At 40.6% G+C, this 18,603-nt stretch overlaps 1 protein-coding gene across 1 annotated transcript in view; it reads right to left on the bottom strand.

Moving 5' to 3' along the window:
* CLASP1 (cytoplasmic linker associated protein 1) overlaps positions 1 to 18,603 on the bottom strand; it is a 372,718-nt gene that overhangs the window by 47,311 nt on the left and 306,804 nt on the right. Inside the window, exons 28-31 of the mRNA XM_064287366.1 lie at positions 17,910 to 17,988; positions 16,404 to 16,547; positions 7,247 to 7,390; positions 6,562 to 6,668 (exon numbers count right to left, since the gene is read on the bottom strand). Coding sequence (XP_064143436.1) covers positions 6,562 to 6,668; positions 7,247 to 7,390; positions 16,404 to 16,547; positions 17,910 to 17,988 — 474 coding nt within the window. The remainder of the gene's footprint in view (positions 1 to 6,561; positions 6,669 to 7,246; positions 7,391 to 16,403; positions 16,548 to 17,909; positions 17,989 to 18,603) is intronic.

Here is an 18,603-nt window from a genome sequence, read left to right as displayed (position 1 = left end):
GCTGAGAGACAATCCAGGATATCATCTTCTGGGTTAAAGGCCATAGCCTGGTCACTTGTAAATACTTTGACAAGACTCCAGAAGGGCTTCCTTAGGGCACGTTAGATTAGGAGGCACTAATCAATCAGCAAATACTTGCTGACTGAAGGTCAGGTCATGTCACCAACACTGAAGCAGAGCAAAGCCCCAGACCTGCCTGGTAAAGGCCCCCGTATCATGGGTACAGTGCTGTGTGGGGTCAGGTCTCCAAAGAAAGAGAAACTAGAGGAGTGTGCCTTCTGAGGTTCCTTCTTTGCCACTTGGTAGGGAAAAGATACTCGGTAGAGAGTAACTGTTGCCTGTTATGAAGTCGGTAGGATTTTGGCACAGTCAAAAGACACATGGAGTTCCTCTTAGTTTCATGTAACCGACAGCCTTTCTAAACTCAAAAATATCTAGTCAGGTCTCCTCCTATAGCTAACGAAAGCTACAAGTATTTATTACACACTGTCTATTAGGTGGAAACCCTGGTGGCATAGCGGTTAAGCGCTACAGCTGCTAACTATAAGGTTAGCAGTTTGAATTCACCACGCGCTCTTTGGAAACTATATGGGGCAGTTCTACTCTGTCCTATAGGGTTGCTATGAGTCGGAATTGACTCGACGGCAATAGGTTTGGTTCTTTTTTTTGGTTTATTAGATGAGTTAGATCAGCAAATATAAGTATGAGCACATGTGAAGGATGATTCTAGAGATGGGATATCCTCTGGAGGGTCATTCTTGATGGCTGGGTGGGAAGGCTCTCTGGGGTAAGCTTAGTGTCCTTAACCCAGAAAACCCAGTGCTGTCCCTAAGAGCATACAAAACAGTATACTGGGAGACAGCTAAAATGACCTTACAGTCTGAGGCACTGCTAACCTTCAAAAAAAAAAAAAAAAAGGTAGCAACGTAGTTTATTAACATTTAAGATGGCAGCCATTCATTGTCTGCTTGCCCTAACACTGTATCTGTAGAAAGACCCATTCCAGGGACCTCTGTAGACTTTAGGATTCTCTGTACAACTTTTAGAGCTGTAAGAGCATCAAAAGAAAAACGCTGCTAAATATTTAGCCGACTTGTTTACCCTGCATGGCTTTGCTATGTTAATACAAAAAAGTAGGAATACCAATCTATGGAAATGTTACCTATGAAGCACTTCAAAGGCCACAGACTTTACTCGCCCTTGCCCTGTCAGAGCGTGCCTGCTCGCCCTACCGAGCCCAAGGACAGAGGTGCTGCCGAGGCTCCGCTCATGAAAACACAGGTTGTCTGGGCTCTGGACCTCCAGCAAATGCACCTGATAGGCCCTCAAACGCGTATCTGTTTGTGTATCTACATGGACCCTTCTTTGTAGCACATATTTACCGCCTGTGTGAACAGCTGAGGGAAGCCCCGCCCCTTCTAGACTTACAGCTTAATCATACTCAACCAGTGGCTGTGAGCTTCACTCAGCACCTCGAAGGTGACTTGTAAGGATACCAACAGCTCTCCTGCCTAGAGCCAGGGCACCTGTAATGAGATGCAAAAAGGAACGCACCGCTCAGAGCTTCCCTTCTGGATCTGTGCTCTCTGACATCACCACATGGAAGCACGTGATGAAAGAAAGCACTCCACATGCTCAACAGCAGGACTGATAGCTGCACGTGCGGTTTGGGAAATGGCAGGTCTCATTCGCTTCGTGGTGAGAATGCCTTGTGCACCTAAGACGAATGCTCAGGAGGTGGTGCCCCCTGTTGCTTCCCTTCATCTCCAAGGTCAGCCGGTCAATACGTATTTCCTGAGCAGCTGCAGGGGCTGGGCCCTGTACTGGGCTGAGGGATCCACAGCAGCAGGACTGATGGATGGTGGACAGTTCATGAAATGGTCACCTGTTGCTCTGACGTGGCAGGGCCTATACTCGTGAGAATCAACAAAGACCTGCTGACTTTCTCATCAGGGTTCTACTCCTGCTAGCCTAAGCCAAAGCAGGGGTCACGGTGGAGGCAGCTGAGAGGCTTTTCAAAAGACTTGAGACGACCTTGGAAATGCAATAATATTGTGACACCTCAGACAAGTGTAACAGGTAGCGTGTTACCTGGGAGAGTAAGAGCGCCTGAGAGTCTTGTGGGAAGGAGCGGTGGGGACTGAGTTAGGCTGAGAAAAGGGAGGTGGGTGCTTCGATAGTCCATCGGCACTCCAACCCCATAAGCGACTGCAGTGATCAGAAGAGGAAAGTCAGAAAGGGAAACAGGAAAGGCAAAGGAGAGGGGGAGGGGGAAAAGACATTGTATTCCAAGTGTCTCAGTGGCTCCTCTTTCCTTGAAAAAGTTCTATCAAAATCAATCAGATTAAAATTAACCACTTCACCATACAAAGAAAATGAACAAATTTCATTTTGCATTTGGTCCTGAAATTGCTTATTCTTTCCCCTCCCAACCATGGGATGCTTTCAGTTTTTAAAATCACATGAGAATCCGTGTGTGCGCACGCATGCGTGCACATGTGTGTATGTGTGTGTGTCTGGGAAGATGTTATAAGCACTTACACACAAGCAAATACGGATATTGCTTCAGGTAACCCATCAATTATTTTAGAAAGGACCAAAGAAGAAATTACGGGGCCTTAATTCAAAAGTGACAAGAGGTAGTACAACAGGGAAAGGTCAGCAAACGTGCCATTCTGATTACAGCTCTCAGGCATGGGACCATGTGCTCTTCTAGGCTGGAATCCAAGCAAATGGCATTCGGAGGCTGACACAAGTGGTTTCCTTCTGAAAGAACAAGAGCACAACTAGAGGGCTAGGACATTAAGTCTCAGCGGCCAGCTCAGAGTGGGAGCACCAAAAAATCGATTCCTCTGCTCCCATCACCTAATACGAGAATTAAAATTCATGGCGAGTGCAGGCATTCCTCTTCAATCCACAAATGTCACTAGGTGACCTGGGCTTGCAGAGGCCCTGACAGAAAGTTCTAACTGTTCACGATTCAGAAGAACTGAGCCCGAGAGACTGGCGGAAATCACAATGTGCAGCCCCAAGGCCAAGATTACGACATCAGAGAGAATGTTTTTACAGCACAGCCCTGCTTGATGCTGGCACTTGTCATAGTTCTAAGAGCAGAAGTCCTTTCATGTGGCAGGTATGGAGCTGGTCTCCCTGAGGACAGTTACGGGCTCCAATTTTGTAAGGAAATTAAGGTGTGGAAATGGCAGGTCCCTGAGGGACAGAAGGGCCTAGAGACCTTCTCTGAGGCACACATGGAGTCGGGGTGGAGGTCCAAGAAGAATACAGGTGACCAGCTCAGGCCGGAGCTCTGCAAGGGGTAGAGGACAAAGCAGATGCCTCAGGACACCCTCACAGTTAATCCCACTCTGATTCTGTGGATACTGTGGGTGCTCAGATGGCTGAAACATAAAACCTACCTGCAATTATTTTTATTGCTAGGGGACACAGAGATTATCCAGTGACATTCTGCTTTATGACTTGTTTGTCAAGAATGTACAGCAGGCCAGAGCAACAATTGTGTATAATTTCTTTTTTTTAAGAGAACGGACTTCAGATAATTTCTGAAGTCTCTGTCTACTCTGTTTTCCGTTTACCATAAAAGCACACTAGATAAAATGAGATAACAGAAATATGTGTTTAATAGTGAAAAATCCCATGTCATAAATCTCTCCAAATACCAAGTAGTATTTGTTCATCAGCTGGTAAGAAGCAGTAATTCTTCCCTCACACAGAAACAAACAACAATTAATGGATATTTTACAAAAGTTGAACCTGTTATCTAAAATAAAAATAGAAATAATGACTTCCCGATGAGTGATATTCTAAAAAACTATCAAATTAAATTTGTTCATGATTTTAGAATATTTCCTTATTATCACCATAACCTGAATGTAGAATTTTTAGACCAAAAAAAAAAAAAGTTCATTTTGATGCCCAAAATTAAAGACAAATAAAAGGTGATACCTTTTTGTCTTAAGGATGAAAAGCCAACATCATATATATGGTCAAGATCATCCAAAAGAATGGGAAGATCAAAGAAAACTAAAGTTTTAAGAGCACCGCTCAGAACAACCGCTGAGATTATGTACTGTAGAACACGTGGTGACCTAGCCGTTCTTCTATCTAGTGCAGGAATTCATTTCTTTTAAATGTTTCCTGTAGGAAGTATGTAGCCTGTCTGAATACTTCTAGGGACGTAATGACATGAGGCAGTTCTTCACAGTGAAGGACAATTTTAGTCGTAAGAAAAATTACTTCTGTTGAGCTCAAGTATTTATGCACTGAACGAGAGCTAATTAAAAAGAAACTCCATAACTAATTTCCAAAAGAAGAATTTGTTCACAAGTAAATATTTAGAGCACACTTAAAACCAAAAAAACCAAACCCGTTGCTATCGAGTTGATTCCGACTCATACTGACCCTACAGGATAGCGTAGAACTGCCCCATAGGGCTTCCAAGGAGCAGCTGGTAGGTTTGAACTGCCGACCTTTTGCTTGGCAGTCATAGCTCTTAACCACTGCGCCACCAGGGCTCCAGAGCACACTTGGAGTTTTTAATATTGAATGAATATTTAATTTATTTCTTCCACTGACCTGTAACCCTAACAGTAAAAATTGAGGTCAGGCCAATTTAGAAGAAATGGTGACCTGGAAAAGTAAATTAAAATTTTAATGATCTGGGGATCCATGAAGATTGATTATCGAGCTGATTCTTAGCTCTGATGGATTATGCTAGCAGCCCCACCAATATTTGACTTAGACTATTAGCATACATAATAAAATACTTAATTTGAGGTTTGCCTTTTGCTTATTACCTAAAGAATGTTTGACCTAATAATGAAGTAAATAAAAGATAAGTAGCATGAACTGTGTTATGAAAGAACAGATTTCCCAATAATGTTGCAAAAGTATTGCTTCAAGACAAAGGCAACAATTACAGGGAACACAAGTTTTCCATAAGTCACTCTACCAGAAAAGAATACATAATGATTTTACTGTCAACACTGGAAACTGGTAATTTAAGACAAACTATGTACCTTAAGTATGGATGTCAGTATTAAAAAAAACAGTTGGCTGAGCCCCAGTCACACCTGGGTAAAGTCGGACATATTTCCATTAGTTTCTGGCCTCAACTGCCTAATTATAATAGCCTGTTGAAATCACGACAGCATACAGGCCAAATGTGGAGATCTCCCGTAGTGCTCCACTATACCTGAATACAGTACAGGGCGTCCTGACGGCACAGTGCATAAGAGCTCAGGCTGCTGACCCAAACACTGGCAGCAGGAATCTATCAGCCACTCCCTGGAAACCCTCTGGGGCAGTTTTACTCTGTCCTTTAGGGTTGCTATGAGTTGGAATTGACTCAACAGCAATGGTTTTTTTTTTTTTTTTTTTAAATAGTACACAGGATTTTTAGGAGATTAAATATAAGCAATATAAATAGCAAGGCACTACAGGTATATAAAATACTTTGTTTCACCAAAAAAATATACAAATTTAACATGTTCTAAAATACTTATAGAATATCTCTAGAAACTGATGATAACTTCGGCTGGTGAGGATGGAGTTTGGTAGACTTCAAAAAATCTAAGTTTAAAAGCACTTAAGTTTCAGTATCTTCCTACTAATATTAAAGGAAAAAAGGTGTAGTATTTCCTTTTAAGATCCTGATATAAGCAATACACAGGACAAGAACCTCCTGATTTTTGTTGTTAGTGATCCCCAAGAGCTGGACTTCTTCTAGACAAACGCAGCATGTGTGGCCCCTGCAGGTCCAGATGCTGGCTCTTTCCTCAAAGTTTTGACCTGTTGGGCCCAGAGTGATTCTGCTCTGAGTAGGGCCACGCTAACTCCAGCACGAGTGAGGGGTAGCTAAAGATACCACGCAGACTTCTGCAGGCTCTGGCCAGAAAAAGTGTTATCTAAAGATCCTTAGACATAGCAGTTTCTCTTCTTTAGCCACTGCACAGGTTCTATAAGGCCAATGTTTGTAGGGTTCTAACACAAGTCTGAAATTGTTGATCCAACTTTAGCTCTTAGGTTCTAAAAAACCAGAGTCCTTCAGAGCAGTATTCTGCTTGAAACATGAACTCATGACAGTAACTAGGCTTGGAAGGGCTACTTGGTTAGAAAACTAACCCAGACTTGGTGTGGACTGACTCTACAGGGTTTCCATGTAAGGCTAAACACCTTCAGGTTCTCCGATCGCTTAGAGAATAGGTGACGAATTTCAACATGGATTCTATATAAAGCAGGACTAAATACAACTTTTAGTTTTAAAATCTGTAAGTACTAGAATACTTAAAATCTTTAAGGTACTATACTGTTTAGAGCTGAAAGGACTGCAGAGAACATTCAGTACACACTGCTCTTTTTATCCCAGAAGTTAACCACTTTGCCCAAGGCCACACAGTTAAGATTTGAGTGAGGACAGAACGCATGGTCTCCTGAGACCCAACACTCATTTTGGTTATTAAACTTGATCTTAAGATCTAGAAATGGGCTGGGCAGACATTAGGGTGCTTTTAGTTTTCTTCTTTTTTGTTGAAATGATTTTACCTTGGAGACAGGCCCCCATGGGAACAGTTGGTGGGTGAGGTCAGGGGGCTGGTCCTGCTGCTGGTATGTCTGGAGGAAGTCCGGCCAATAGTATTGCTTGGAGAGCCCTGGGCAAAGGCAGAATAAGCACCATTATTGAAGGACTTGATGTCGAATATAGCTCCATTCTTCCCTTGGCCTTTTAACCCATATGTAAACAAATGGGTAGAATCTGCACAATTTTTTTTTTTTTTCGGAATAATAAGGCCAATTTTAAGTGCATATAAACAAAAAATGTACAACTGTCTTATAGGCACTCCTGGAGTTAAATGACTGATGTTGGTTATCCTATAGCGTCAGATATAATTGAGTATTTGCATTTTGCAGTGTTAAAAAATAAGACTAACTCAATTAATGAACAAATAACCAATTAAACAGGCTATTAAAAATTGAATGGATTGAACAACCTAACCCAAGAAAAAGGCCATATTTAAATACCAGGTTCATCCACTCATTTATAAAATGCTTATGAAGTGGCTAGAGATACACCAGGATCAGACATGGCCCCTAGCATCGAGGAGAAGCCCACAATCTACTAAAAAAGAACAAGGAAATAGGCTATTTTATTCGAGTAGGTTCTAGACAATGGATATGCAGAGGTCACAGCATGAGCACAGAGGCACCAACTGTGACCCAACGTACTCACCACACTGGTGTTGCTGGAATTCTTGAGGTGGTTATGCAGGAGTTTGGTGGCACCATCCTGGAATGTTTTTGGCAAGGCACCAATTAACATGGTAAATTCAGGAGTGTTCAATTCAAACAGAGAGATGAGCACAATTTGCGCTGCCTAAAAAATAAGATCAATTTATGTGATGTACAACAGCATATCTTGGTCAAAATATTCATTAAAATTGTTTTAAAAAGAAAACATTTAACTCAAACAACTACCATATGACCCAGAACTTCCACTCTTAGGTATACACCCAGAAGACTTGAAAGCAGAGACTTGTACACCAGTGTTCTCTGAGCACTACTCACAGTAGCCAAAAGGTGGAAACCACATAAATGTCCACCCACAGTTGAAGGGATCAACAAATTGTGCTGCATACACACAGTGGAATGCTACTCAGCCAGGAGGAGAAATGAAGTGTTGATACATGCTGCAATATGGATGGAGCTCGAAGACATTATTCTGAGCGAACTAAGCCAATCATAAAAGGACAGATATTGTATGACCTCACTTATATAAAAAGGTTTTTCTTACCAAATGTATAGAGACCAAAGCGTATTAATCGTTACCAGTGGTGGGAGGGAGGGGATAACGGTGGTTAACGGTGTAGGAAAGATCACACTGATTAAGGTTAGGATTGCACAGCTGTTTACTCTAACTGCTATCAATAAGTTGTACACCCGTAAAAAGCTGAATTGGCAAAAGTTGTGTGATAAGATACATTTACAAAAAGACCAAAAAAAAAAAAAAAAAAAGAGTAGGAGGCTGCTTTGTACAACCAAATACCTCATGGGATTTGATTCCTTGATTTGGAGGTTTAAGGTCATGGTTTCATGGGACACACCTGTTAACTGGCCTATTAATATGTTTAGTGCTTCTGTTCTACCTCCTAGTTCATTACACGTACCTGGGGCCTTAAAAGCTTGCAAGTGGCCATCCCAGGCACAACAATTGGTCTCTATCTGCCTGGAGCAACAGAGGAAGGAGGAGAAGGAGAGTCAGGAATAGGCAGGGGATACGGAAAGTGTGGCTAACTGGCTCTATCGACAGTTGCCTCCTCTGCCGTGAGGCCAGAACTAGATGGTGCCTGGCTACCATTACTGAACATTTTGACCAAAGATTCTGGAGAAGAATCTTTGATCACAAGGAGGAAAATGCAGAATAGAATTTAAGATTCTCATGGACTCTAGACTTTCTGGAGCCATGGAGGGCAGATGAACACAGGAAACTATTGCCCTGAGAAAATCTTCAAACCTTAGGCCAAATATATCTCCTGAAGTCATCTTAAAACTGAACAATAGCTTAACTAGTAAATCAGATCTGCTTTGAGCATTGTGCTCTTTTAAGATCTACCTATACAGGATCAAACTGACAACAGCAACTCGAAAGATCAGACAGGAAACTTAGGGGGCAGTGAATTCATGTTAAAGAACAGTAAGAATGGTTGCACAACTCAAAGAATATAATCAATGTTACTAAATTTGTACATGCAGAAACTGTTGAACTGGTGTATGTTTTGGTGTGTATATATTCTCAATAACAATGAAATAAACAAAATTTAGAGAAAAAAATTTTTTATGTAAGTGAAATCACTAATAACAGGACACCCTTCACATAAAAAAAGCAAAACTAAAAAGCATGTGGAGAAAATATCAACAATTATAAACACTCAGACTTCAACCTGCAAAATAAACCCTTGCTTCATTTTAACACCTTGGCTTTATAGTTCCACAGTACATTAAGGATGAATTCCTTTAACTTTCCCTCTGCTGTCTGGCACCAGGAAGGAAGCTGGTAAATAAGTAAATGAGACAATTAAAAAATAAGAAAGGCTTAAGGTCACTCTAGTGGGTGAGAAGTGGACAGGGCTCCCAGTGTGCACCCTGAAAGGCAACGTTCTAAATGAGCTGCTGCTAGGTCATCTTGTGCAACTGCTGTCGCTTGGCCCTTCCCTGCGATGTCGAAGTAGACATCCACAGACCTGCTCCTATGGACTGAAATATACTCGAAAAAGATACTCCAAATGCAAGTGAAAAGCTCCTACTGTTACATCCACGAACCAAGGAAAGAGAGAGTCTCTGGGAAAGCAAGCAGATTTTAGACGGTGCGATTAAAAAACCCGCTCTCCTGCCCTTTGGAAAAGGCCCTTTTCACTCCCAGCGGACGACATGCTGCAGTCCTGCTTGTAGCGACCGCAGCAGCCGAGGAGGACAAGCCAGCGGCCAGCCGGCCGAAGCCACAGCAGCCGCAGGAGACTGACCGTTCCAGCACGTAACCTGCTTTCTGCGACACCAGTCTAGCTGCAGACAACCAGAGTTTAGGAGACAAGGCCAGAAAACTCAGACTGCAACGGTTCTGATTTAGAAAAACTATACCAAAGGAACAATTTTAGTTAATACTAATTGGCATTTCCTTACAAATGTCTAAAAGAGTGGAGACAAAAAAATATATTACAAAAAATGGTTTCTGTGTATCCAATAATTTCTTTTTCATTTTGACTAAAAGCATATATTTATTTCTCCAAAGACTATAATTTTTATGACTGCAGTAATTATTCTGAATTTTTTCGATGACATAGAATTTACATAAAAATGTGTTTGCTGATAAATTCTTAAACACCATAAAATATTTCAATGCTTTTATAATAATAAAATTAATTCCAGAATCACTTAGGACAAAGCTACTATTTTGTACCTGGAGAAGGGGGAAAAAAAATCCAAAGACTCAAGTATATTTAACCAAAATTAAAAAGCTAATTACAAACTTAAAAGTATCAGTGAAATACTGTTTTCCATAGAATCAGAAATTACTTTTTCAACATTTCAAAAGCATTCATTAAACACAGCACTGGGCAAGTGCATGTTGCTCTTTTCCCTTGACTCCCAGATATAATCATTAATAGCTTCTCTATCCAAATTAAACCATAAGGGGCCAGTGTACCATTACGATACTAGTAAAAAAAAAAAAAAGATTATTCGTTGAACTAAAATACAGGAGTCCTGGTGGCACAGTGGTTAAAGCGCTTAGCTGCAAACCAGAACGTCGGCGGATCGAACCCATCAGCTGCTCCCGCAGGAGAAAGATGTGGCAGTCTGTTCCTGTAGTGATTACAGCCTTGGACACCCTATGGGGCAGTTCCGCTCTGTCCTATAGGGTCGCTATGAGTCAGAATTGACTTGATGGCAATGGGTTTGATTTTAGGCACTATAATACAAATTTCTACATCTTGAAGCATTTGAAATAAATCATTACCCAAAGGAATCTATTTCACCACAAGTTTAATGTACTGTTAACATGATTTGTATATAGCTAAATTCTATTAAAATAGAGCAAATTTGAAAAATCATGCAAAGTAACCTGTGTCTTCAAAAAAACATTTTATTAGATGTTAGAAAAGTACATGCAGAAAAAACTCAGTGCACTTCAAGGAGAAGGGAAGACACAGACTACAGCTTTAGCTGTGAAAATACTTCAATGCCATCAGTCTAACGGGAAAGCTTGAGCACTTAGTTTTTGTTGATTGAAAATTATAAAATGTACCATTACATTCTTGAATAGCATAATTTTATGTGAAATGTGCCACTGGTTTTACTTAAAAGTCAGTATTTCTTTCCAGACTGATATGATACGCAATACCACAAGCTAACTTGAGAGTTGTCATGAAGCAAAGTATAAAATTCGTGGGACCCTTCAGGAACAGGAGGGCTGCATGACAACAGGCCCGGAAGCTGTGAAAATTCATGGCTACTTAATATTAGCGACTTTTATCCATGTCCAATATACCTTTAACTCTTGGCCATTAAGGAATTTTTTCCCCAATAATCCTGAAGACGGATTTTAATAAGAAATCAAATAGAAATTCTGAAAATATGACCAGTTAGACAGATGATGTGTATGTGTGTGATTTCATACAGGTTTCAAAAACTCGCTCTTTGACTTCAAGCTGTTTCCAAAATCTCTTTTTAATGAGGTCCAAGTTCCAAAAATGGAAAGTATCATTTAAGCATGTTTTTTTAAACAAGATTTCTTATATCAAAGTTTTAAAAAGAATGAGGCTGTCATGGTTCTAAAATATTTTATCTATGACCCCCCCCCACCCCCCTTAACGAGGTATCAGAAGACTGGGATTTAAGCAAGGAAGAAACCTGGGTTATATTCAACATCGCCATCAATACGCTATCATTAAAGGAATAATTTCTAAATACAGGGTGGGGCTGGAGAGATGCCAGGGACATAGCTCACGCTCACATGAACCACAAAGTGAAACAGGCAACCGTTCTCGTCTGCATCTTTGAACTGCTGTCTTCCACAGGAGGCAGGAGCAGTGAGCAGCCAGACAACATCCCAGATGAGTGCCTACGTCTTCTAATGGACAACTCTAGTGTAACTTAAGGATCGAATGACAAGCCCCCACAGTGGAATTTGGGGCTGAGGGTCAGGGGTTCTCCAAAATCTCATTACTGCTGTTTGAAAAGAACACTCAGGCCATGAACTGCGTGGAACTCTTCCTAACAGCTGAATGGTAGAAGAAGCTTGGGCAAATGCTTCAGGACTGGTGTTAATTTGGGAAAGCACGGAGAAGAAAAGCAGAGAGTTTTCTAACTTATTCAACAATGACTGCTATTGCCTTCGGGATGTCATTATAAGTGCTATACAAAATTAGCAAACTGAGAGTGCTTTCATGATCTTCAGTCGTTCCTTATTCAACACAGGCTGTTCCACTGGGATAATCATAAAATATACTAAAACAAACATTTACACAGGTATACAAGCACAGTACTGTGTTAATTTTAGATTTCTTCAAAATCTTCCCAGTGTTCTCACAAGGGTTTGGTATTAATGATCCAAAATGCAAACAAACAAGTGTGTTTTCTGAAATTAGTACACAGTTTTATCTACCTGTTTACAATTTCCTTCCAAGTTTCCTCCTCAGGGCCCAAAGCAGGCTGAAGCTGACCTAAGTGGGAAATCACTCCTCACTCAATTATGGTGAAGCAGGGACTGGCCAACAGCGGAGGCGGCATGATTGAATCAGAGAAGAAAAACCTCTTTAACTGTTGTTACTTGTTAGCAGTCACAGTATTTGGTTTCTTACAGAAAAAATTATCTAAGCATATATAATCTAAAAGTAAAAATAATAACAGTGGCTCTCAGTTTTAAATCTCAACCTCAGCTGGGTCCTTTACTTAAGAATCACGATCCTCCAAAACTTGAAAGGTGTCAGCAGTTAAGCTCAGATTCAAATCTTATTTGATGACAGCACTCTTACTTTTTATATTATCTGCAGTACCCTAATGTACAGTTTCTGGTGCATAGCTTAGGGGCAAAAGAACAAATACTTGGATACTCTACTTTAATACACTATTTGAATCAAGTAACAATGCTTTACTAGTCACTCCTGGATGGGCACCCTGAAAGTCCAACAATCTAGAGCCATAAACACTTTGGATGATGAAGAAATCCGGAGGGTGCCCCGAGTGCAGAGGTGCATCTGGACTAAGCTGAACCGCATTACAATTTGCATAATAAGGTAAAAAGATGCCCTACTTAAATAAGACCTCAAAAATTACCAAGTAACTGTAGGAGATTCCTGCCAACCCACTGAAAGAGAGCCCAAAGCCATGGTAGGCAAAATTCTAAGTCAGCCCACAAGATTCTCGTCCCTTGGTGTACATGCCTCACGTGTAATTAAGGTCCCTAATCAACTGATTTTGAGTTAATAAAAAAAGATTACTGTATTTGTAAGCAAATAACACACAAGTTCTACATTTGCCAGCTGCACCCTCCCCCTTACAAGGTATGTTTGTAGGCACACTATGCTAATTTTATAGCAATATATAAAAAATTGGGACGGTAGTGCTTAGGAAAGTACCTTGTGGTGGGGGGGTGTAGTTGGCAAACAAAGGTAGAAGGTACACATTATTTTTGTAAAAATATGGTATCTTGGGTGGACCTGACCCAATCAGACAAGCCCTCAAAAGAGGTCGGAGAGGTTCAAAGTGAGAGAGATTCTCCTGCTGGTTTTGTCTTAACTTCTCCATCATTTTGGAAGAATGGTTTAGCTGAATATAGAATTCTTGGCTGAAAGTTTTTTTTTGGTTCAGCACTTATATAAATATTTCATCCCACTGCCCTCTGGCCTCCATAATTTCTAATGACAACCAACTGTTAATTGTATTTAGGATCCCTTGGACATGATAAGTCACTTCTCTACTGCTGCTTTCAGGGCTCTCTAACCTTATCTTTTAGCAGTGTGATTATGGTGCGCCTTTGCTGCGAATCTCTTTGAGTTTATCCTACTTGGAGTTTGTTAAGTTTCTTGGAAGTGTAAATTTAATAGTTTTTCCTCAAATTTAGGAAGTTTTCTTCAAATTCTCCTGCTGGCTTTGAAGGAGCAAACTGCTATGTTGTAGAGAGGGCCATGTGGCAGAAGATGGCTAACAGCCTCCAGGAGCTGGGAATGACCCCTGGTTGAGAGGCAGCAAGAAAGTGGGAACCTCAGTCTTACAACTATGAGGAACTGAAGTCTGCCACCAATGAGTTGAAAGAGGACTCAGTCTCACAGGAGACTACAGCCCCAGATGACATTTTGATTTCTGCCTGGTGAGACCCTGAGCAGAGGATCCAGAGAACATGTGCCAGACTCCTGACCTACTTGTGTTGTTTCAAGCTGCTAAGTTTGTAGAAATTATTCAATACAAAGAATCAATACAAAAACCAGAAAGTTCAAGACTACGGTTTTGAAACTGGCAGCTTCAGAATGTTATGTGACATGGGATCATTTCTCTTTGGGTATCTGTCATTCATTAATTCATTCAAAATATTTATTAAATACCTGCTATGTTCCTACTGGAAACCCTGGTGGCACAGTGGTTAAGTGCTACGGCTGCTAACCAAAAGGTCGGCAGTTCAAATCCACCAGGTGCTCCCTGGGAACTCTATGGGGTAGTTCTACTCTGTCCTATAGGGTGACTATGAGTTGGAATCAACTCAGTAATAATGGTATTTGGGTTTATGCTCCTACTGGAGCCCTGGTGGCACAGTAGTTAAGAGACTGGCTGCTAACCAAAAGATCGGCAGTTTGAATCTACCAGGTGCTCCCTGGAAACCCTATGTGGCAGTTCTACTCTGTCCTCCAGGGTGACTATGAGTTGGAATGGACTAGATGGCAAGGGGCTATGTTCCTACAGGCAAGGGGCTATGTTCCTACAGGCAATGTGCTAGGTTCTAGGCATACAGGCATGACCAGAACAGTCTCCCACTGCTCCAGTTTTCAGAACCGTCTGCTTCAGACCTACCAGCCTACTCACTGTTCCCAGACAAACCGCATCATATTTCCTAAACTCGGACTACACATCCCTTCTCCCAAATTTCTCATTGCCTGTGCAAAGTCCATCCTTATTTCAAGACTGAAGATGAATGTTATCTTCTCTAGGAAGTTTTCCATGATCGATACAGCCGATGTAGAGCTGACAATATACAGAAAACCAGGCAGATGGGCAGTCAGGTTGATGGAAGTCTGTCAAGAGCAGCAGGGCCCCAAGCTCTAGGCTGCATTTAGATGCAGCCTGTGAGTTTAGGTACTGGTTAAGGAGGTGGGGAAGGGCACTGCAGACAGTGAGGTTAGACCTAGTCCCGAAAATATTGTGGATCTAGGCTAGGCAGCAAAAGAATTGGTGGCAACCAGCTCAGGACTATATCAGGAGCCTGTGTGTCTTGAGGTTCAATGCCAGGACAATCTCTAAAGTAACGGGCTTTAATTCTGTGCATTAAAATCAGACAGGACTGAGAAATACTGATTTAAAGCTTCTCAGGTTCCTCTGAAAATTAGGATTACTGTCCCAGAACCTGGGTTTGAGCTGGATCTGAAGGTGAGGAGTTAAGCAGCATTCACAAGGAGTAAGAGTGAGAGGCAGGGGCAGCAATGGAAGGAGCATCAAACCAATGAAGACCAAGTCTTGTGAAGTGACTTCAGATAACCCAAAAGAACTGAAAATAAGCATTGAAGATGGTTTAAATAGTGAATGAATTGTATGACTCTTTCAGGTAACTCTTTGGTTCTCCTCTTTGAACGCCATCAGAGAGAGAGTGATGTTGTCTATTTGCACTTGGAAATGCACCAACTTTCCTAATTATTGCTTACCCATAAAATATTTTTGCTTAGGATCAGCCTTTTCCCCTGTCTGGACCCCAAAACCAAAGGGCTGCACACAGAGTACAGTACAAAAGAAAAAAATGCAAGGTTCATGATTATATATAAATAAACCAAAATCAGCTACTTTTAGCCTGAAAGCAGAACAGAGAAATATGTCTTTAAAAAGGGTAGCTTTTACACAAAGCAAACGAACAATGGCCATGCATAAAACCCAAGCTTAGAAAGGGAAGAGAATGGGAATAATAGCAACAACACAATAATAGCTTCTACTTGTTGTGTGCTTACAATGTGTCAGAAACTAACACTTTATATTACTCCTCCTAACAGTCCTATGAGCGAGATTCCTACCTAGTAATACAAATAATACTAGACTGTACTCTTCACAATGTTACTTCCCTCTCAATATGCCATTTCACAAGAAAGTAGCAAGAACAAGACAGCACCCCGATATTAGGGTGTCTCAAAAAATATGATCCTACCTTCCCTCCCCTACATGCCAAATCAAAGAGAGTGGGTCCCAAGTGTGGTATGTAATTGGAAGTGTTTTCTGCTCTTTTAAGTCAAGAATCCATTATATCTCATGACAGTTTTCAACCACATTTTACTATCAGGTACCCTAAGGCTAGGTAGCTTTAGGTTTACATACAATTCCATCTTCAAAGTTCATGTTGCAAAACTGATAAAAGGAAGACAAACGTACTTGTAATACAGTAATGCTTCCGCATTATAAAGTACATAAAACAGATGCTTAGAAACAATGCACCGTGCAAGATTTCAGAGTTTCATTTTGATATTCAAAGGCTGCAACTGGGCAGAGTTGGAGAGTGAAGATAAGGAGCAGTAGCAAAGTCTTGGTTTTCACAGAAAAGGAGGAAAAAAGATTTTTGTAATGGGCGGTTTGCAAGTTTCTAAATTAATTCTTCTAGCACATGCCTAAGAAGGTCTGTAATTATACTTTAGATCTTTTGGACATACCTTTCTCACGTCTGAACTCTTTGGTTCTGTTGTCCAGGTTATAATTCTAGAAACAGCAAGCCTTGTCTCACTAGAGTTTATAAAATCTGTTGGATCCATTTGCCTGGCCAGAGACTCAATGTATTTTAGGATTGCAACTTTGACCTGAAAGATCCAATAGTTAGAAACGTTAGGTACGCTTTATGAATCTTTTAATACACTTACTCCTCATTTATTAACTATCTTGTTATCTGACATTTTGTATTCACAATGATAGTAAAAAACCTACCATCCAACTAGTCTGTGCATTAACGAGGTACATTTGGCAGTAACAAATGCCGAGCAGAGAGAGCAATGCTGGCTGTGATGGTTATTTGTCAGCTTGGTTGGGCCATGATTCAGTGGTTTGGCAGTTATGTAATGATATAGTCATCTTCCATTTTGTGATTTGATGTGGTCATCCTCCATTTTTGCATAATGCCTATTTTTGCATAACGACCTGGTCTTTGGAACTTACTCATGTCAATAAATGAGGAATGGGTATAGAATCCCTAATGGAGGTGTCAGAGAAAAGCAAATGCTTTTGAGGGAGAGCTTCCTTTCTCCTGGATTTGTGTTTCCACATGGAAAAGCATCCGTGAGGAAGAAAGCATGACTTGACTAAGGTAAGTCTGGGTACAGGGACTGGCATGTAGTTCGGTTCCCTTCTCTTTTGGATCCCATGCCTGTTCACAAGGGGTGCTCTGTTCCTCATCCTGCCACAAGAGTCTTCCAGTGCAGGAGTCCACGTGGGAAGGTCAAGTTTTCCACTCTGCCACTAACTGGGAGGACAAGTTCAACTCTGCAGTTAGTTTTTCACACATTCTAGGCCAGGTCCTATAAGCCAGCATTTAACAGTAACGAAGCTGACTCTGCCCTAACTTCTCCACTGACTTTTCAATTGGTTTTGGCCTTAGGAGAAAAGCGCTATTATTTACTGGGCCCATCCTAAAACCCCAACAAAAGTTAATATCAAAGAACAGGTGATGAACATGATTCATTTGAAATTAACACACATCCTCTCTCAAATTTAGTCTTGTTATTATAGGTATGAATTTCCAACATTTAACAATTAATTTTGAGGTCTTAAAATATTAACATTACAGAAACATTCCAATTAGATACCTGTCTCAACACATGAGACTGTCTTACTTTTCTAGTTTAAATCGTAATTGTGAAAAAGACTAATAATAACAAATGCTGGTGAGGATACGGACAACTGGAACTCTCACACTGCTGGTGGGAATACAATACGGTACAACCATTTTGGCAGTTTCTAATAAAGTTAGACATACACTCATTCTGTGAACCAGTAATTCTACTCCTAGTTATTTAACGAAGAGAAATGGGAACACGTCCACAAAGATTTGTGCAAGAATGTTCATGGCAGCTTTACTCACACTAGCCCAATAGTTATGAATAACATAAGTAAATTTTAAGCAAATTTGAGCTCTGAAAGTATAATTATAATGACAAACAGTTACCGACCTTGAGATTTGGAGTCTGAGTTTGATCCACAATAAATCTCATCAAAATGTTAAATTGTTGATCAAATGGAAAGGAATCCCTGGGTATAAAAAAATAAAGTGCTTGTTTTTAAAGAAAGATTCATTATAAAGAAGAATATAAAACTACCTGAGAAACAAACACATCCTGTTTTTGGATGTTCGTAATGTATGTAAAAGCAAACTTGTTCACATTTTTAATACGGTATTTTTTAACTTATTAAAAGTATTAAATACATGTCTATATAGAAAACTTACAAGAAGAAAAATGTTATTTAAATGTAAACTCCCAAAGCATATACTAAATTTGCTTTGAGTATGCTATTTTAAAAATTCCTTAATTAATTAAGGACCCTTCTAAGGGTCTGCTCACGTTCTCTCCAGGAACCCTCCTGAATAATGCCTGTAGGAAAACACCTACAATTCTCAAATCTTATTTTTATGTCCCAACTAGGTGTTTACAGCTGTTAGCTCTACTGTCCTTCTCAGTCCTACCTTGGTCATTGCTTAAGATCTTATCTTGTATAGTCACTACCACAAGAGTGCCTGTGAGATATCCCACAAAGAAAAACTTCCCATCCTGCTACAAAACACACGCGGAGGCCTGGGGACCTAGGAGCCCCTTCTCTTGCTCGTTTCTTGCCTGTTACAGGTCTTATTTCTTGTAGCCATTTCAC

Source organism: Loxodonta africana, chromosome 6 (genome assembly GCF_030014295.1).
Source record: "Loxodonta africana isolate mLoxAfr1 chromosome 6, mLoxAfr1.hap2, whole genome shotgun sequence".
Taxonomy (NCBI): Eukaryota; Metazoa; Chordata; class Mammalia; order Proboscidea; family Elephantidae; genus Loxodonta; species Loxodonta africana.
Note: the sequence above shows the minus strand (reverse complement) of the source record. Positions and strands in the feature narration are given on the sequence as shown.